Source organism: Osmia lignaria, chromosome 4, assembly GCF_051020975.1.
Source record: "Osmia lignaria lignaria isolate PbOS001 chromosome 4, iyOsmLign1, whole genome shotgun sequence".
Classification (NCBI taxonomy): domain Eukaryota; kingdom Metazoa; phylum Arthropoda; class Insecta; order Hymenoptera; family Megachilidae; genus Osmia; species Osmia lignaria.
The window spans coordinates 11,181,023-11,202,742 of NC_135035.1; the positions used below are offsets into that span (position 1 = coordinate 11,181,023).

Here is a 21,720-nt window from a genome sequence, read left to right on the forward strand (position 1 = left end):
TGCAAATTCACGCGAATCGTACGTCCATTCGTTTGTTCTTATTAGCATCGTCGAATATCTAGGTTATCGCGAGTTGCTTGACCGCGTTCACGGTGTTATCCAACTATAATAATTCGTTCACGAGAAGCATGCAATTTCGCCGCTTTCGAGTCTATACCATGCAACGTGATAACCATAGTGGAAGATTTGCAATCGTTTATCCCCATGGAAAATAAAATGAATCCCATCGCGATGCGATGTGGCGGCTCTGAAATGAAGAAAAGTATCGCTGCGATAATAGCGGTAGAGGCACGCTAGCGGTGGCTGCTCGTTTCTCCTTTTTCGAGGCGGCTTTTTCACACGTTCTCGATGGCCGGCGCGGCGTTCGATGGGAAAGCAAGCAGGATGAAAAGCAGAAGGTGGCATTCCAGGTGGGGTTAGCCTCCGTGAGGACGCTCTATTCTTGGAAGCTGGATCTACCGCGTCCGTTACTCGTGATAGCTTCTTTCCTGATCGGTTCGCGATAGACTCGCTGCCCGCCACCTTCTCTGCAACGCTGTTTCACGCAATTTATTGCTTTAACTCGACTTTAATTGCCTACCGATATTCCTTCTCGTGTTTTCGTATTATCGCTCTTCCGATGCTTCTTCGCGATGCGCTACAAATAAACGGTGACACACGCGAAAAAGCACCGATGCTTACGAACCGAGCGATTCGAGGAATCGGAGTAACCAGCCGCGATTCTAACGGGTAGCCTGGATGAAAGCTCGAAACCGGTCTAAAGATCGATCCCAGCGATCGATACCAGCCAACTAACCAGTGAAACGGTTAAAAACTCGGCGAGTTTTAATCTTCCGGACGTATACTAGAAACGTCGGTTCGTGGCCACCGTGTTATTAGCATCGCCGTTTTCCAATGAACGCGTACTCCTCGCGTTACGCATTCGTACGAAGGCACAATGCATTATCGATTAAGCAACGCCACTTCCTCGTTCCTAGTTCTCTCGTCGAACGTCAGGATAACGCGCGAGCGTAATGACCCGTTCTGCGTTCATCCGTGTCCGAGGCTGAAACGATAACGCGAAGATACCCATGTATCTTGCACAGTACCTACAGTTAATTCTCATGGTATTCTCTGTGAATGCATCGGGACATCCGGTCGACGGTTGCACGCCACAAGATTAGGCCTGGAATCGACTCGGTTAGCCGGTGCAACGCGAATTCGGTTTGAGGATGAAACAATTGTTCGGCCTTGACTCGGCTCGACTAAGCGTGACTTTGTTAATTACGTCGGTCTACCGGCAAACTGCTCCCCTTCTCGTTCGTTCGTTCCCCGACGTTAGCCCTTGGCTCTCTGCGAGATTAGACTTGGCCGTTGGTTGTTACGAGACGAGGAATTTCGAATTAATTTCATTCGCGATTCAAAGAATAAAAGAATTTTCCAGCCCGCGGACGCGGGCTTTTTCGGTGAGCAAACGATAAAAGGGCACACGGTTATTAACGTTAACCGAGGCGAACCGTCCGACAGAGACTTAATGAGTTTTCCAAATGAAAGAACTCGAGAAACCGACGTGCTCGTGATTTATAGAGGCCATTAAAAAACAGAAAGACGTATCGTTCGCTGGTAAGACGCGTGGGCGGACACGGTTATGGCGACCATCGAACAAACAAAACCAACAGCGAAAGTTCGATCCGCGTTTCCCGTTCTCCTCGAATTTATGCTGTTTCAGTTAATTGCTCGACGGAGAACGAATGTCCCTGGACCCAGGCCAAAAGAAAAATAGAAAAGGTAAAAGAGGTGGGTAGACATTAACCAGAGAGTTCGACGAAACAAGATGGATGAAAGAGGAGCGTATCCGGCGCAAGGCGGGACCTACATCCGGCCTGAAAACGGATGAGACCCGGCATTCAAGTGCAAATCGTTTCGTGGCATTGTACCGGAGACCTCGAGAGACCAGGGTAATGGCAAATGGCCCTTTCTCCTTGCCACCAAGTGCGAAGCTTTTCAAGAAGAAAAAGAGACCTTCCAAGGAGAGAGCCAGTTGCTACCCTACGATACGCTTCAACCAACCGTTAAAAGTCGCTTTTTCATCGAAGACGATCGTTGTTCGAACCATCTGTTATTACATCGTCGCGTTACCAACAATCTATAGTCGTGATAACCAGCGGCTAGTTGCGTTTCAATCGAATGAATTATGCATCGCTTTGAATAAATTAAGCTTATACCAATCTCCCTTTATCATCTTCTTGTCCACAAATTTTCTTTCTATTACGGAATTACGTTTAATCGCGCTCGATGTGCGAATATTTATTATTTCAAGTACCAAACTACATTTTAGCTAGCAGCTATCCGAGGCTTAATTGGAACATTCTTGTTCGATTATTGCGTCAAGGTCCGGGGGATCGGCTTAATCCTGTCATCTTCTTAGTGAAATATTTACATAATGACTGCAATTGACCGTTCGATCGGGACCCCGAGGCGTGCGGCTTATAATTTAACTCGGTTACACCGAGAAGGTAAACTCTTCCCTTAAGCAGCTCGACTAACAAATTGTTTGCGCTGCGCTTTAAACCATCCCGGCTAGAAGATCGAAGTTATTTCCTCTCGCGTTCCGCGCTCTTGTGAACGCGTCTTTAACGAACAGTCTCCTCTCTATTTTTGCGTATCATCAACGCGGGTTAAAGGTTTCTCGTGTACCGTGAGAAAAGCGTTACAGCTGCTTGGAATTCTTTCAAGAGGATCTCGGTACTCTCCTCTGGGCATCGTATCGAGCGGTTGTTTGGCGGCTTCGCGGCTTGGCGGAAGCGTACGCGAACCGATCGACGTTTTTTCCATTGCCACCGGTAATGACGCTGATAACCAACGAGCGTTGCCGCATTAAAGCACGGATACCGATAACGATGGAATTTCACGCAGCCTCCGTGGGACGGAGAGCGTGTCCGTAGCTTTTCACAGGCCGCGCTAATGGACGCGGCTTGACCGCTAGGATCGATCAACGTCTACCGGTTGGCTGGTAGTACGCGGATTAGGCGCACGATCGATACATCTGAATCAATTTGCAGTAATTCAATTGACGCGATACTAGACAGAGGGAAAGAGACGAAGAGAGGCAAGGCGAGGCAAGGCGAGGCGAGGCTCAATGTTCGCTCGCTTGGAAACGGCAAGAGGAAATAAAGAAAGAGAAAAAAACGAGAGAGGAAGAAGAAGAGGGTAAGGGCAAACGCCGAACCTGCCGAGGAATAGCTTCACGCATGCTTCCCACGTGACTCAGCCGGTCGGGCATAGATACCCATCGTTCGCGAGCCCTCCGCGTGCAACCTGCACGCACAATGCGTGCAGAACCCTTCTTCCTCACTCGAACCAGCCACTGACCTTTTCCTCCCGTTTCTCAATTTTCCTTCCAACCGTCGCTGTTCGCGTCCTCCCTCTTTCCACCTTGGCCGACGCGAACCATCCTTCCAGGAAGGATCGCAACCGACGTGGCTCTCACCAGGTACTTCGGAGGAAAGAGGGAACCGTAGATGCTATGACGTAATCGTCAACGGTTTCGTGGTATCGCGATGAATTCCTGGTTATGAAACAAAAGTCGCGTACCTTTCTCTGACTCGGCTCCGTTTTGATGCGAGCCCCGAAGTGGCGAAGCCACGAACGTGAGTCACGTCGCGATTCGTTGCTACGGACTGGCAAGTTAACGTACGCGTGATTCAACGTCACCCACCCGCGCCCGGTCGAAATTCCTCGACGACGCGATCCGGCGTGCCTCTGCTCGCTTCTGCATACAAAAGGAGGCTGGTCGTGAGAACCGAGTAATCCATGAGTCGCCTTTCTTCTTGGAAGGCATCGATTTTCTTTTAACAGGGGGACAATTTGTCGTTGCGCTACCAGATCTAATAAGTATGACTTCAATGATTTACACGTCGTAATAAGGTGCGACGATCGAAACCGCGAGAAGCACGGTAGAGAAGGATTATTATTTGCTTGTTGGTACTGGCGATAGCTAATCGCGTCTGGAAGGAAAGCAAGGCTATAAATCGAACAGCTTTCAAAACTGGTTACACACAGCGTGGACGTGCACTCATTAATACCACGCTTTGGTCACGGTAATTGGACAGTTGTTAGCGGTGTGATCGACAGCTTTCGGCTAGTATCGCGGAACCCACGCGCGAATCCGCGTATCCTGAACGGTGGCGTGTAAGAGAGAAAACGAGAATACCGTGCCTCTAACAGTGCACTCGTGACGAAATCGGGAAAGGCGGTTGTCGATCCGAGTCGCTCTCCTTCGAGAACCATGGCCGTTACTCGACGCGACCGGTCGTACTCGCGATACCGATTTCTCGAAGGCGATCTAGCTTTCGAGCACCGTCGACGATCGATGCACAGCGTTTTGTAATTCACCGAGACGCGAGTACCCGATATTATTTGTCTAATCGTTTATCGCGCCGTCTAGCTACCGATCAAACTACGAGTTAGCCGAACCAGTGAATCGATCTTTTCTCGACTGACTTTCCTGCGAACGCAAAAATCACTGGAACCGTGTAACGTTCTAAACCCCGCATGATTTATCGTGGTAAGATGGTATACAATCAGCGTGGCAAACTAGCTTCGCGTTCCATTCTCCCGGAAACATTGAAAGAACAACGGCAAGATTTATCGTTCGACGTCGATTGGTGGCGAAGGCAAGCCCAGCCGTCTCGCGAGAACAAACGATTCCAGAGAAGAGCACACGCCTCCTGAACTCTACCCCTTGATCCCATTAGCGATTCGATCCGATTCGACCCGATCCGAAATGAACCGTAGGTATTCCATTGGTATTCGAAAGGAACACACGGCGCGATCCGTGTTTCGTCGAAACGAGACGCGAGCGAGGAGTCTTCCTCTTGCCACGACGAGTCTTCGTTCGCGAGGAGGCCTACTTTGCGCGTGGCCCACTTACGGAAGACCGACGGTCACGCGAGAAGGTATCGCGTCTCTCGCGTCGACGAATCGGCTTTGACCTCGAACCGAATCGCAAGTATTTTCGATTTTTCATCCCTCGCGCCTCGCGTTCGTTGTTCTTTTTCAGACCGATTACGATGAACTAAAAAAGAAAAGTGTGACGTTGATGCGCGAGAACATAGTGCGAAAGAGGGCGGAGAAGGAGGCTGCGCCGTCTCACGCGAGACGTCTTGTCCTCGGCTCGGTGTCGCCGAGGATCGGGGACCTAGAGACCTGAATAGCCGTAGCCGGCGGGCCCGGGAGGGCAGAGTAACGGTCCACGGATGAAGGTTACTCGCATTATCCGCAGCCCGGTGTTTCTCCGACCATGATCGCACGATCGGCCAAACCACAGAGTACCCGTGGCCCACTGTACCTTTATTTCGATGACCGTCTGCTCTACGGAAATTAAGAGCGCGCTTTTTAATCTTCCAACTCCGAGGTGGAACAACCGTGAATCGTAGCCAAAAAGTTTCCGCGCCTCGTAAAGTCTGCTCGGATGGATATCACGAGTCTTTGAAAACGGAAGATAAAAGGAAGGGTGGTTTTACTGTCTGGCGGTGTTCCAGTACACGCGGCTCAGCGCCGTGCCGGGTTCTCGTGGAAGAAAGAAAACAGAGAGAGGCTTTAACCAGCCCCGTCAGAATGATGTTGGTCCGCTTGGCAGGAAAGCCACTTTTCGAGCAAAATTCCGGAAGGATTACTCAGCGACAGAACAGCCGGGCTACGCGAGTAAAAGGTCCGTGCTGCGGTTCTTTCAGGTAGAGAGCATCGAAAACAACTTTCCATCCACGAGAATCCCACTGACAAAAGGTGAAACCCCCGACGAGACCGCGGATGGATTTGTTCGACCGAATGCTTCCCTCGAACCGAGAAAAATTTTCAAATTCTTTCCCTTTCGTTTCGTTTCGAGTGTACCCGACGAGTACATTTTCCTCCACGTTGCATCCTCGTAAAATTAATACCCGATAATTCGTCGTTGCGTGATCGGATGAGTCGCGAATGGTCCTGGTAACCGGTAAGCAGGTCCTCCGCCGAAGGCAAAATTTACGGTGCCGTTTGCTGGCCAGAGGTCGCAAAACGAGTTTTTCGTTTTATCGTCGTCTGCCCCGTATCCATCGCCTACTTCCTACACCGAACACGTCTGCCACTAAACGTCATTAATATCCTCTTTCCATTCGCCTCTGGCTATTCGCGAAATTCGTTCCGTCCCCTTGCTCAACCCTTTACCACGACGATCGCTGGTTAAACAGTCTTCTCTGCCGTCGATGACGTTCCAAGGTAACGCCATTGAAAGCACCACGCTACCGATGACTAACTACAAAGGAATTTTTCCTCAATCGCCTTGGCGAACAGCCGGTGTTATCGTTTCGTTAAGTGGCCAGAAGCGGTTATCGGGTTGTCGCTAACTCGATAAGTTTACCGATCGCGGTTCAAAGTCTATCGTGTACAAAAAAAGACTGCTTTTGTTGGGTTCGATGGTGGTAACGCGAAAGCGCGAGTTAAAAGGTTCGATCGGTTGTAAAAGAACCGAGGCGAAAAAGTGATTCAAGAAGAGCCTATTGGGGAGTGGGCTGGAAACGTGCTTGCAGAAAGACGACGCGATGAAAGCGCAAAAACCGTTTTTCCGTCTAGGGTGGCTCTTTGGCTTCCCTCGAGGTCGAGAGAGCGCTGGCGCCAGTGCTAATGCAGCGCTTGCTCTTCAGGAATGCACCGCTGTCGCGGTGGAAGGAACGCGTGTGTGCATGGTGCACGGTGCACGCGATATATTTGTATACTAGTGCATTCGCCCGGTGATCGACGAATCTGGAAGCGAGCCGAGGCGAGGGAGATTCGTCCAACGGCCACCGTCCAAACCTTTCGATCTTTAAATTTAGCATCGAATATCGCGACCATCTTTCTTTTCTTTCCTCATGGTATTCCACGACTACGCTTAGATTCATTCTTTCCACTACTTCCAGGAATCTTGCGTTCCGTTTTTCCAAGCAACTTCTCCGAATGTCTGAACCGCCGGAATTTCCGGTGACTATGCAAAGTTGGTCTTCCTTCGTGGAAAGCGATGAACAAAGAGAGAAGAGAACGTCGGGATATCTCCCGAGCGATGTTTGGTCATCAAACAGGATATTCGATTAAAATACCAGAGACGAGAATAAGCAAACCGCAGCAAAAATAGACTATGCCAGTTCGCGTTCCCTTCGGCTATTAGCGTTACTCCTTCTGTTCGGCAATGGTTCGCGCACTCGCGCGAGAACATCACGTATCCGGGCCAGTTTTTGCGATCGTGACGTTAAAACGCGTGCCTCCGGTGCGGTGCATCCGTTACGAACCACGATCGAAAGGTCGACGACCGCGTTCCTTACTTCCGATTCTCCTTCGGATCGAAGCTAATTTTCAATCCCGACGATGTCGCGATGTAAACGCTGAAAGTTTCGAGAGACGCAAAAGAGACAGCGGTGGGAGGTTCGATCGAAAAGGCATGCAAACGGTGAAAGGCAGCAAAATTTCACTCCTCCGTTCGTTTGAGAATTTGTTCCCTCTTTCTCGGCTAGCCGGTCGCGTTTGAGCCGTTTACATGCCGATTTCGCGATGTTCGGACGGAACCGAGCAGTTTCGTGTAAACAACAGGGGTTGGTTTGGCTTCGCTTTTTAATCCACTCGATCTTCTCGACTCCTCGACTTCTCGGCTATTGCCTGAATCTAGGTTTCTAGATCCGAGAAGAAACACGTTCGCGACGAGGGGGTTGTCGAAGGAACGCGTGCAGCCCTATCTCCACTTTTGCTCCTAATCGAATCGGCTCGGTAAACGAGAAAGGTGCCGTGCGACGATAGTGTCCAAGTGACCGCGTTACAATCTCCGTTGAAAGAACAAAGATATGAACGTGCGTTAACAATGACGAGTTCGAGAATCGAAAACAAAGGACGCAGGTATCGTTTCACGTGCGTGTGTGAAACGCAAAAATAAGACGTACATCTCTGTACATCGAGACACGGTGAAATTTTCTGAAGCGGATAAAAGGCGACAAAACGCGACGAGAAGCGACGCGATCGAAGGTGAGCACCCACGTGGCGCTTTCGAGGCTGCCTTTTAACGGCGTTTCCTCCGAAACACCCGCTCCCACCTCTTGGCCGACAAGCGACAGCCCGTACCCATTACTCGCGATGACACAATAACAACAACGACAAAGGCCGTCGCGGAGTCGCTTACGCAAGGACGCGTTCAGAGGTAAAAGGCAGCTCGATTAACCGGATATTAGCCGAGTCGCGATTCGTTCCCGGCTCTTTATGCTTTTCTCTATCGCTTCGTTCCTTCGGACATAGTTCGGAACTGTCTTACGAGGAAACTTTGAAGTTAGCAGTTCTATTTATTTTGCAACGAAACGCGAAAGATCGAGACGCGTTGGCGAGTCAGCATGTCGAGAAGGCATTCGATTCGAGCGGAACGGAGAAACGTTTAAATCGGCGCCACGTCTGCGGCCTCGGTGACGTTCACCGTCTCGGAGAGAAAACTGTGCTAACAGAATGTAATCCAGCGGTGAACGTTTATGTTCACTCCACTGGCCAGAGATTTCCGCGTTTACATTTAACCGAGCGGAATTTGCTGGTTCTCGCGACTTTCCAGTATCGTACGATTTCATTTGCTTACAATGCACCTCAAAGGGTACGAATGAATTAACTGTACCACTCGAGCAAGTCTTGCTCGAGTATACGAGAAAAAAGTGAAAACTCCGCGGCAGGTGTGTAAAAGGTAAAAAGATTGCGCGTTTCGAGTGGGAAGTCGACGTTAAAAGATGGCACTTTGAGGAGGGGAGGCAAATAATTACACGTGGAATCGTAATTATCGGAGGAAAGGCCCGCGAGCGACGCGCGTCCCACACGTCGATTTCACGGCATTCGGGTCATCACCGACACCGACTGACCGTCCCACGTGAAAATATTCCATGTACACGTACAAGTTTGACGTGTCTACGCGTCTATGCGTCTAAGCTGGTACAGACTAAACCGAAGATAAAGAAGGAGGTTTACCTAGAATATTCGTATAATACGATTTCGTGCGAAAACGAGGTTGCACGATGGCTCGATAATATATGCAAAGACATTCATCGAGCTATCGGAAGAGGAAATGGCAAGATCGTTCGATTTCAAGGAAGGAGTTGCCGAAGAAACGAGGACACGTCCGAACCTCGTAAAACGAGAACGCTAAAGCGTACGGCGAACGGCTTACGAACGAGTAAGCGACAGTTAGGCAGCTGGTGTCATCGTGTTCGGTACACTACGTAAACCTCTCGTCTTAACGGGTCAGGTCGAGTGGCCATTTCCGATCTACTTTCCTGACTCGCGCCTAGCTTTGTCATTTTCTCCTCTCCCTCTCTTTTTCTCTCTCACTTTTTCGGCCATCTTTTTTGTCCTTTCTAAAGGCAACGTTGAAACCGCAACCGGTCAACAACTTTTGTAATAACCAATGTCGCAACGTTCGTTCGCTTCCGTTGAAATTAAGGAAAAAGGTGTTTTGCGAAATCTCGCGAACGATTCGATCGACGGGCAAGCTTAGCTTGTCCGTTGATTCGAGTCGAAGGAGAAATTGATTTCGAAATGGGCCAGAGCCGCAGAGACAACCGCAGAAATTCGCGATCGCGATTGCAACCGGAGATCGGCACGATTACTCGAGTAACAGTCAGGCTGGTACCGAAATATCGCGAGCTGATTTCGATGCCGTTACAAGTTCAAAAACCTACTAACGTGGGCGTGAAAGCTGTCGCTACAGCCCTGCCAATATCTTTCGCTATGCAGCAAAGAACGAAGAGGGCGATAAATCGAGCGGAATAACTGGCCACACCTGTGCACGCCACAGACGTTATGTGGCCACGTAAGTGTCTCCGTCGCAATCAGCCTCGTACGAAATTTCTCTAAAACTGTATTTTATGCCGAGCTTGTACAAGTAAAGCAATCTTGAATAAATAAATGAAATCCATCCAAATCGATGACGACTCCCGCCTACCTTTATTCCTCGTTCAATATCGAACACGTTTATTTCCTCCTGGCACGACGTGCTTTCCTCCTGGAATGCGGTGTACTTACGACGGAATGTTATATCCCGTGTCACGGTTGCAGTCACCGCAGGTGTGACTGTAATTTTTACGTTTCACCTTACATTCTCCGAGTGAAAAGAAACCTTAGGTTGACATCTTTGTACTACCGTTGTTCTATCTACCATCCGCATGCTACTTTTTCAGATTTTCCGGTACAAAGGTTTCGAAGCGGAGTCGAGTCGAACGATCGCGTGCGAGAAAAGCGTGCAAACCAACAGCCGGTCGGCTCGTCAGCTGTCACTGCCTGCAACGAAGAATGTGCCTGTCGAGGGGAACGAATTCTCGTGTTTCAGCTGACGAACAGGCGTTAGGTTCTGTTGCTAAGCTCCGAAAGAGGCGAAAACCTGGAACCTCGAATAACGCGCGTTAACTTTTCACGGCACGCCTTTCCGGCCATGTTCGCGTGTACCAACCACGTATCGAGATATTGCGAAAATCGCTGCAACCGCTTCCAAATATAGCGTTGCTCGATCGCTTTGTGTCTGTCGGCAATTTCGCGCAACGGAGAATCGACGAAACGGCTGAAACTTCTGGGAAATCATGGAAAATTTTCGTTTTACCGATTTCTTCCGCCTTTCTTCCGGAAAAGAGCTTTCTTCGGTTTCTGGTTCGCTCACCATCTCTCGACCCACTACCGTTTCCTCAACGTGTTTCACCAGGTTGCGCGTTGCCCGCGCACTCGAACGAGACACAACGCGATTTATAATCGCGATACGAGTTACGCGGCAAACTTTCACGCGGCTCTGACGTCATTAGCGTAACGCTAGAACGAAGATGCTTCGAAGCAACGAGTCTCGATACCAGGCTTTTGGAGTCGTCGGCAAGGTGTATTCGTCACCGGTCTAGTCATGGACTTCCACGAATCAACGTGCCCCACATACTTCGTGAATCACGAAATCGTGGCGTCCACCAAGCACGGTAATCGCACGGAATGTTTCGCGTGTTCTCGTTAATTAGAGCATCTTACACCCTGCGACGAGGGCCGGGCCGTCGTAGAATGGCCTTCTTCCGAAGCAAACGAGGGAATCGCGAGATCCGGAGCGACCATTGCCGATCGATCGACCCGCATTACGTTACAAGGGCCGTGCACAGCTGGCCCTGGTGTTTGCAGCAGTTTATCGTCCTGCATCGTATACCATCGAATCTGGGACACGGGGAAAGAGAGAGGACACGATCGGTAAAGCGATATCGTTCGACTATATCGATCGCGGTTCGCCACCAAGGTATAAGTGGCTCTCGAGAGAGCCACGGTTTCGCCCTTGGGATTCCTGCGAGGCGTGGGTGATCGAACGTTTCGGAGCAACCGTTGGTCGATCAAGATTTCGCTTTGTCTAGCGGCTGGCGTGTTCTCCTCGATCGGAAGGATCCGTGAAGGCAAGTCTGTGTGCCTTGATAACGGGGGAATGGTACATTGCGAAGATGAGGCTGGTAATAAATATCAATATCACTTTGAATTCAAAAAGAGACAAATTATCATTAAAAAAAATAAAAAAAAAATAAAAAAAAATAAAAATGGGAACCCAGGATTTGAACCGAGGACCTTTAGATTGCGAGTCATGTGTTTAACCACGGAGCGGATCCATGGCACGCAATCTAAAGATCCTCGGTTCAAATCCTGGGTTCCCATTTTCTTTTTTTTTTTTTTTTTTAATGATAATTTTTATGTAATAGTTATTCAAAAAGAGACGAATTATCATTACAAAAAAAAAAAATGTTTGGGACCAAAGATTTGAACCGTGGATCTCTAGATTGCAAGTTGTGTGTGTGAGTTTGTCATACTTCAGAATGTAAGGAGTAACTAACTGTAATTGTTAATATCTTTTAACCAATTAGCCGTCTGTTCTCAAAAGGGGGTATAGGGGGGAGTGTAACACTTGGATAGTTCTCCGTATGAGTAACATCGATCGAAACGTTAACACGTTCACCTAATAGCACCCCTGTTATCGGGGGTAGATGAGGTGGCTCGATGAGAGTGAAGAATCGATTAGACTATTGGAAAGCTTGAAATTACTCGTGACTCATCGAAGCGAACTCGTGACCACGGTTGATTACCTGGTCCTAATCGAGTGGCCACGTATTTCGAACAACGACGTAACGAGAGAAGTCTGGATAGGATTAATTGCTTTACCGCGGAAAACGAGATAACGTATCGACTTACGCTCTTAAAGGATAATGGTTCCATTCGACTAGAGTTTAAGCGGTACGCGGATAGAGACAGGGGTGGATATATCTTGCGACACGATAGAAAATGCGGGCAAGGTTATTCCCTTTCCAACGCACGCCACAATGGACACACGCGGAACCGCAACGATCGACGATATAGCTCGCAAAGTAGGACGCCTTCGAGTGGGACGGTTAGACCAACTTATTTACTTTCGAACGATTTCTGTGCGTCGCGTCGTCGAGATCCGCTCGAAAAGCAATCGGCTGTCTTTACGCGAAAATTTTTTGAAACGAAAGAAAGCGAAATTCAAAACGGAGCCACGCATCGTTGCTCGAAGGATGATTGAATCTGGACATCGCTGTCCTCGATCGCCGCCTCATCTTTCAACGCCGCCGCCGTCTCCACCGTCGCCGCGTAAGGACAAGGTTGTATTCGATACGAGAGAATGCTCCGTGTCGATCTTTCGATTCGGTTGCTAGATTTCGATTCCGGAGAGGTGTACGATTTTTTAGCGAAACGAAAAGTCGGTTCGTCAATCGATTCGTATGGTTGTTCGAGTTGGCCGACCTTCACCCGGCTACCGTCGCCATTATGCTCGTTACACACCGGTCGCGCGGTTGTAATTTACGGTTAACCGAACGGAAACCGAAGGGGAGCGACCGCGTTGTAGTAACGAGGTCGTCGCGTATAGGGTCTTAACGAACAAACACGGCTCCCCCTTTCTCTTTCTTTTTCTTGTTCGCATCTTTGGTGACATCGCACTCCTACAAATTCGCCCCGAGTTCCGTCTCGCAGCTGGTCGGTACAGGAAAACATGCAGCGAAATCGCGCTTTCGATTAATACTCCTCGAGGTTATTTGTACGCCGATCGTCCCCAGGATTCTTTAGAGTTTCGTTCCATCGGTCTGTTTACGAGACTCATCTTGACGCGACGTGTTCGAAAACGAAGCGAAAAACCATCAGGAACGCAATCCGTTCGTTCCAATCGAGATAAAGATAGCAAAAACAGAAAAGGGGAAAAAGAAGACGTGCGTTTCGCGCATCGTCGGGCCTAGTGGAAGCTCTGAATGGAAGCATTGGCAAAACAACTTAGTATCTTGTGTCGGCTGTTTCGAACAAGAGCGTGGGCGAAAAGCAGGCCACGGAAGAACGGGTAATCTGATTTTCAAGGACTCGTTTCGCGAAACCGAGAAGTGATCCATAACCGTACAGAGTTGTGATCATCTCGAAACGAAACGAAACGAAACGAATCGGAAGGATTATAAACTTGCCCACCTACGCGTTCGATCTTGCGGTATTCTTCTTTTCTCGATGGAAAGACCTACCTACCGTTGTCGATTCGACTTTCTAGAGCGGTCGAAAAACCGCGGAACGCGTTCGGAGTCGCAAGGACAAAATACCGTGGAGCAATCCGGGGAAAAAGCGTCCTAGCAGCGGGAAATCGTGACCCATAGATCATCGCAATCGCGTACGATCCGCAACAGTCTCCCTTCTCTGTCGATAGTCGTGCTCGACTCCCTCTCCAGCCTGTGTCGTAATATCTCGCCAACTATATACCCTGCTCATGATCGATCTCGACCCATAGATCATTCCAACAGGACGTTTCTCGCTCGATCGAGGCTCGCTAACTTTCCGTTCCGTTTCGCTCCATTCCGTTCCAGCCAGATACCGCGATCTACGGGATTTTTCTACGTCGATATCGCCCTCCTTCGATCGAGATTGCGCTGTAGGTTACGAGCTTGAAATCGTTCGATACAACATCTTCGTTCGAAGAGCAGCTGAAAGAAAACTATCGCGACGAACGAGTCAGCCGGGTACGCGTTCCTTTGTAACGGACACGAATAGCCAGGCTGTCTAAATACGGTACGGCTGAATAACGATCGTTGGAATTTCTCGTTATTTCTCAAGAAAAGAAACACGGCCATCTGTGACTCTGGGTGGCTTCCACCGACTCATAGTACATGATCCACGGGAACAGAATTATCGATCGGATGAGCGAGCAGCGAGTACCAGTGAACGGACAATGATCACGACGACCTTGAGAAGAAGGCAACGTTTGTTCGCCGATGCAGCGCGTGCTCGCGGCATACCATCGTATTTTCTCACCCGTGAACATCCAGCCACCGTGGCTTTTTTTCTTTCGTCCGTAGAGTTCGCGACGATCCACCAGAGATCGGCGTGGCGACCGTTCCGATCGAGCAAACCGATAAATATAATTAAGGCGACGGGAAGCTGAAGAGCCCCTCGACACGGCAACGCCACGACCGCTTTATCCTCCGCTAGCTATCTGTATCGCCGATAATCGCCGTCATCGTGCAGAAGGGATGTTAATAAGATGTCGTGCGCGCAGCTCGTACCTCGTTTAGTCACGACGAATCCCCTTCTCGCTTTCTCATTCGGTTAAATTAACCATCGTTCGAGCGAACGCGAGAACGGAAGGAAGTTGAGAGAGAATCGAAAGATCCTAGCATAGCTACTCGTGAAACCTTCATCCTGCTGTCTTTTGAAAAAAGAGCATTGTTATGCTAAACGAAAAGACGAGCCACGAAGGCACGGGAAGTATCCTGGAAAGCGAGGGATGAACACAAGTTCGAACAGCTGTTGCTTGTTCGAAAGCAGCTGCCTCCTCTGGGATGCATCGTGGGTCAAAATTCACTCGAGGGTAAAGGAAAATCGAAAAAGAATCGGTCCGTAACTGCGGTCCCCACGGAAATCCGAATCGAAACTCTGACGACCGGAGGAAATATCTTTTACGAGCAGTAAATCCTGGTAACCTCGAGAGCGTCGTCTATGATTTTTAAGATTCCTATCAAGAAAGAGTGACGCGTCATAGAAATACTAAATATGCTGAAAGACGTTTAAGAAAAAAGGGTGGAACACGTCGTCCTTAACCGACTAGAACAAAGGCCACGTCGGAAGAGGAGAAACCGGATGCTCGAGATCCTTCTCCTAGGAGGTTCGTGCAGCAACCGCGATGCACCCTGAAGATCTCGTTTCCCCCCCGTCGCTGGAAGGTCATCGACGACCGGATCGCGAGGCAAGACTCGAACAAGTAGGCAGCCAGGCTGTCGCGCTAATTGCAGGTGCCGTTACCGTTACTTTCCAGATGGCATGCCCGTTTCTGTCGCGTTACCTCGGTCGCTCCAACTTCAACCAGAGCATTCCTCATGCACGTAACCAGAGAATCCGTCGTTCGAGATTTCCTTCGTTACACGCCGCCACTTTCCACGCGAGCAGCTGTAACCAGTTTCGATTTACGAAACTGCGATTGCTATACTCGAATTCTGGTTCTCGTAAAGGGTTCACGAGTTACATAAAAGAAAAAAAAGATTCGTCGTCTGATTGTCTAATTGTCCGTTCGGTTGGCAAAGCTGAGAAGATACGTTGCAACGTATCTACCTATTATAAGGGTATAAATATCGAGCGGCAAGTGCATAGCGGACGGTCTCTGCATTTTCAGTCCGGCCACAAGCTATTTTCAACCCACGCTAAACTCTCTCGCTCTCTCGCTCTCTTCCACTTTGCGTGGCCCCCACTTGTTCCCGTGTATTCTAAGCCGCGACCCGACACCATAAAAAGCACCTGTCCCCGTCGTCGCGATGCTCCGAAACGACAAATTCTGCCGATCGGATTTGCTTCTCGAACGATGCCTCGTTAAAAGCGCAATCCGTTCTGTGTGTCTACCACCTGACGGAATTCCTAAGCGATGCATCGTCGCGAAAAATCTACAAACCTGCTGTATGTCATTTGTACACGAATTTTTTTTTTTCTCTATCTCACGAGATCCTGCAATATTTGAATAAGATATGGCCAGGCTTCGACGAGCAGAGGCCTTCTCAGCACAGGCAAGAAATCCGCTTGTTTTATGAGTCACTTTTTGCAAACGAATTTATCCGACCTATCTGCTGTAAAAGGTATACCAGTCCCGATGAAACAAAGTTTACACGGAAGAGGATACTGCAACGTGATTCATCAAAATCGAAACGAGGTTTTTACAGCATCGCGAACGAATCGGTGGAGGAACTCCGAAGCGCGTCCTGCTAGTCGACGGAAATATCGCTCTAATTTCGCTGTATCGTTTTATCGCGGTATCGCGATGACGGTGCGAAGAAATAAAGGAGCGAAAAAGTAATCGACCTTCGCAACGATGTACGTCAAGCTGCGAGATCGCGTTAACTATCCGGCTAGAAGAAACTTTAAGAGAGTTTTCTTTGTTCGCAACAGAAGAGCCAACATCGAACGTGAAACAATATTCGTTATGCACGTTCTTGTAAGGAAAAGAACCCGTGATATAGGAGCGTGTTGTGGTACAAGACAAAAGTAAATCAACGTTACATGCCAGGACCGTGACGAATAACGAGCAACGACGATGGATCGCAATGGTAACCATACGGCGATAAAACGTGCTAGCATGTACATATTTCGAAAGAGCAAATATCGATTACTCGCGTAGAATCTTTTAATTGGTGGCAACGAAACCGCCAGAGTTTCGCTCGAGTACCTATATTTACATTTGCGAATAACAGGCTGTAGGCCGATATAGCCATAATATTTATACCGAGCTCCTTTCTCGCAGACGTTTATGGCGTCGCTGTGACGACTCTCGTGGCTCAGGACTCGATGACCACGGTTAAACTCGACTGCATTTTACTTCCACTTATCTTTCGTTTCGACGAACGATAGTTTCGATACGCGTGACGTTCAAACTCCCGCAGCTACAGAAATCGTGACTGGAAAACGACGCCAGCAGCTCTTTGCGACTCCTGTTCTGTGTACTCGACAGTGTGTGTCAGCCGCTTTGCATATATGTAATTCTCCCAATGCGATTACGCAATCGAAACTTTTTCAAAGAACCGAGGCGATTGTTTGCATTCCTTTCCTTAATAACACGTACGTGTTTGTATTGATATTGCGAGTTGCAGTGCAGTTAGCCAAACAAACCGACAAACGAAAAAAATCCTTTCCTCGAATCGATAGCAAATTTTTGCAGTGCAACAGGCACACCTTCTCGTCTCTGACCGGGAATGGCGATAGAAATGGCACGCGTATAAATCTCGAGTACGGCAGGTGTGTGCTCGGTAAAGCAGCTGTATTTCGCATTCGTGGCTCACGCCTAGCGATCGACGACGATTCTGATTGACGGCTGCATAAATCTTTCCAACGGTTACCACCACCTTTCAGAAATATCTTAAACGTATCCGGTCGTTGTTAGAATACTAACGACTAACGAGCCATCGTCGAGGGAAAGAGGCATGGGGTTAAGTCTAGCGACGAGACTCGATTCGATTCGACACGCTAAATGGAATTAACCACGATTTCTCAATTTACCGCGAATTTGTTATCCATTTTATCAGTTAAGCACACTTGATCGTAATATATCTGCAATCGGATATCGATACAGCGGCTTACGTGCGAGCAACGAGCGCGATGTTGTTGCTACGTGTAACGACGACAACAAACATCGTAGTCGTTGGCCTACATTAATCCCAGACATATATGTATATCGTTTATACCGACGACTACCTACTTCCAACGATCGCCAAACAAAAGAACCGCGAATGGAAACGGCGCTCGAGCAAATCGAGGATGAATGCGCGATTGGTAGCAACCGTAATGAAATCTTGTCGAGCTTTTCTGCAAACTTTAATACTAGCTTTCTCATGACAGCACCTAATACCTTGCGACTCTACCCGTTTCAAAACAATATTTCGTAAACACGAACGCGTGGCCGCTAATCGTTATGCGATTTCGCAAAATCTTTTAACCTTGGCGGTAATCGTTGAATATATACCTAGTTTAAAGTAACGTATACGTATGTAGATTACTACGTCGCGAAAAATAGCTAGACGAAAAGGCGAAAGAAATGAACTGTGTCGATGTAGAAGCACCGCACGCGACCCGATTCGACGATTTCTCTTCGGTGATTTCTTACGATCTAAAACTCATTCGGAACACGCACCGAAGCATCTTTGCGGATGCTTTTGGTCCTGGACCTTGCACAGTTTCGGAGTAACCGTGCTCGGAACCTTTTCTTCAACCTCTCCATCCGTTCCTCTGTCAAAGAAGCAACAGAATTCTCGGGAAAGAGAGAGATAGAGACGGAGGTCGTAAAAGAGCATCGGCGCGCAAAGTCTCGACCTCGATCTCTCGCAGTAGGGGCACTTTCTTTCTCCGGTAGGGTCCAGGACCGAGAGTCGAGGGTGCCGCAGGCCCCTGAACCAATGTTCCACTGGTAGATCCTTTTTCTGTTTTTCATACTCCGACGACACGATCCCATTCGGGGCATTTTTACCCTATTTACGCTCGGTCTGGTTCGTTCGAGCGTTTGGCGTGTAAGTCGGGTATATGTAATCGTGAGGAAACGCAAGCGATTCGAAGCAGAACGAAGGAACGGTGATAATGGAGAGGGAAGGAAGGAAAGCGAACAATTTTAATTAGCCAAGTGGATCGGCGACCTAGCGAGGTCGTAGGAGGAACTCGGCGCTATCCTCCGAGTCGGAAGCGTAAAAATCGAGTAACCTGGTTACACAAAGAACCGACGAGATAGAATGTCGGCAAAGACTGGTCTCTTACCGTGCGAAAGGTTGTTCCTCGACCTCGTACAGCTCCTCGAGGGTCTGTTTCGAGAGAAGCCTCTCCAGCCTTTGGGGCGTGGGAGCGAGATGCCCTGGGATGCTGGTAGTCTCGAACAGGCTATCCGCCGTCATGGCTGGTGCCGGCGTGACGGTGCGTCAATTGGAGAAGAAGCAAAGAAGGTACACACGATGCGATAATCCCAAATTTCCTTCTGGCCGTACGAGTCACACAAGATAAAGAATACGATTCTCACTAGTACCGATCACAGCCAGCTATCTTTTCTGTTGCTGGCACACGTGTAAATATCCGTAACGTGTGTGTATATATGTATATGTATTAGAGATAATAAAAAAAAAAAAACGAAAGGTGTTTTCTGCTTCGGTCACTACGTTTCCACGGCCTACGGTTTACTCGCGCCGACAACGCAACGGCGAACGAATCACCACGTCACTGTCGCGGCTAGAGGCACGCATTTCCGAATCAAAAAATCCTCCTGCGTCTCGCACGGTGGTCGCAAGCCACGAATCTCGAAGTGCACGCACCGATCGCGAAACGAGGCACGCGCTTCTATCGTGCGAGCCTTATCACGCGCGACCACTTCTCGCCACGGTTAACCAACAATTGAACCTTCCGCCGCGGCTTTGCGCGATCCCCACTCTTCGTTCTCGAGCCCCTTCGCTATCTCCAACGTGGTGGGGGAAAATATCTCCCCTCTCGTAGTCGTCCGACACGGTGACAGTACCGAGTAGACCCGACCCGAACCGAAACTACCCGACCAACTAACTTACTCTCTCACAACTACATTGAAAACCAGCAAGAAAGACATCCATGCACCGACCGACCGACCGACCGTTTCCTCCTCTTTCTCTCCCTCTCTTTTTATTTCAGCTTCTCTACACGATTCACCATGCACCTTTCCTTTGCGTTTCTCTTTCGCTCTTTCTCTCTTTTACCCCTACTATTAGTTGCCTTACAATCCAAAGCCACTGGACGATTAACGAAATAATAATCGATTACGCGTCTCGCGAACTTCAACATCTCGAGCATCTCGAACCGTTCCCATTTTTGCCGGAGATTTCAATGCCGCGCTTTTCGCTCGAAACGCGCGACACCCTTTCCTTGAGAAACGCGAGCGTGAACGCTACCGCGCGACACGCGAATTTCATTCTTTTTTCTTTCTCTCTATCTTTGCGTTTCCCTCGTACACAGCATGTTCGCGATGCATCGCTAACGAGTAAACGGAATTTTTCTCGAGCTAGCAAACTCTCCGAGCGCCAGCAGGCTTGTAAAGCGTGCCAGCATCTTGTCAACCATCGTACACGTGATTATAGCGAGTGAGCATGAATAATTGAATGCATAATTTATCGATTTCGCGGGGAAAGAGCAGCAACGGTAGCGGCAGCGAACGAGCCGGAGAAAGAGAGGGGCCGCGATCGCAGAACTATGCAACCTCTGCATTATAGATCTCCTAATAAGTCGGTGCTGCTTCCAGAGCCAAGATAAATCGGCTGATTTCGATCGTTGTCTAGTTTTCCAAACGAAATGCGAGGAAAATTGGATAGAAACACGTAATATCCTATTAAGAAATTTGACCGGTCGACGAATAATTTCTCGGACGCGTTTCTCAACAGGATCTTGTGAAACTCTCGAGCGAGTTTCTTAATCAAGTTATCTTGCATTTTCGATGCGCCTACCTGACGCAATTAACGCATACCCTCGGGATAATGTTTCCGTTCGAATCCGATAGATTTGTGGAATACGACGTCTCGAGAATATCTGGTCGCACCGGAATCAAGTAGGTTACAGATAGTGCAGAAGCGAGATTGCACCGGTTAATAGACTTTCGGTGGCAAAAGCTGTTTCTCGCGACTTATCTAAATCCTACTGGAACGTTGGCCACCCATCTCGATTGGAAATCCTACCGTTCCCTCTGAAACTCGAACGGAACGACGATCCAATAAAACTCATCACCTTCGATTAACCGTGGATTATGCAGGTATCGCGATGCGGATGGATATTTTACGGCGAATTTATGCTCCGTCCAAGTATTAATGGAAAACAGGAAAATGTATAAAGAACGAGACGGAAACTCGAAGATTAAGAACTTATCTCGGACGAAGGACTTTCGAGAAGATAATCAAGGACAGCAAATACACCGTGGAAACGATTTTAACAAGATATTGTCAATGCTTGTCAAACGAAACGAAAATACACGCTAGTCTAGCAGTATTATTACAACTCGATGATGATGCGTAGCTGATTCATCGAGCGGCGGGTAATCTACAACCAGTTTTCTAGGATAGCAGTCGTAATCGATGATCCTGCGGTGCGTTGCGGCACACGCTGTATCATCGAGTCGAGAAAATGAAACGCTGCGCCACGTCGTTTCCTTCTCCGATACTTATTTCACAAACACGAGAGACCATTAATACGATCGGCTACAGTGACCGCTCGAATATCGCTCCGATTTGAAGTCCGCTCCATCTTGACATTGCGAACAGACGATGATGGTCCGATCGAGCGCAACTTCCCTTCGAAGGACGGACGGTCGAAGAGGTCGCGGCATGGAGAAAATTCTGGTAACTTTCCCTCCTACGCATCGACCGTAAGGAAAGGTGAGGAAAGGTGAGGAGAGGAGAGAAAAAGGCACTGGCATGCGAGAGAGCCTTTCTAATCCGTTCAGAGAGTTGATGTTTTCGCAGCAGCTAGTACTTACAAAAGATGGTAACGGAGTGCTGCCTAGCAGAAGGGGCAAGGACGGCCGAGGCCGAACGAGCTGAGCAACATGGCAGGAAGTCGAGTCAGAGAAAGAAAGAGACTAACACTTACTGCTATGTAGCCACCGTTTTGCCTACGCTTCCCAGACCATTCTATACAGTGTACAACCTCGTTCCAAAGCCAGACTAAATAACGCATGTTCGATCGATAGAGAACTCGCGC

The 21,720-nt window shown here is 48.8% G+C and overlaps 1 protein-coding gene across 3 annotated transcripts in view; it reads right to left on the reverse strand.

Annotated features, from left to right (window-relative positions):
- The window catches only part of LOC117603360 (uncharacterized), an 83,910-nt gene that overhangs the window by 22,256 nt on the left and 39,934 nt on the right, over positions 1 to 21,720 (reverse strand). The window contains exon 1 of one of the 3 annotated variants that reach the window (XM_034322416.2): positions 18,778 to 19,412. The exons of 1 other annotated variant lie outside the window; for it this stretch is intronic. In XM_034322416.2, the coding sequence (XP_034178307.1) occupies positions 18,778 to 18,911 (134 nt within the window). In that variant the 5' untranslated portion in view covers positions 18,912 to 19,412. Of the gene's footprint in view, positions 1 to 18,777; positions 19,413 to 21,720 lie in introns of those variants that run through there. One more of the 3 variants, XM_034322418.2, reaches the window with a different exon arrangement.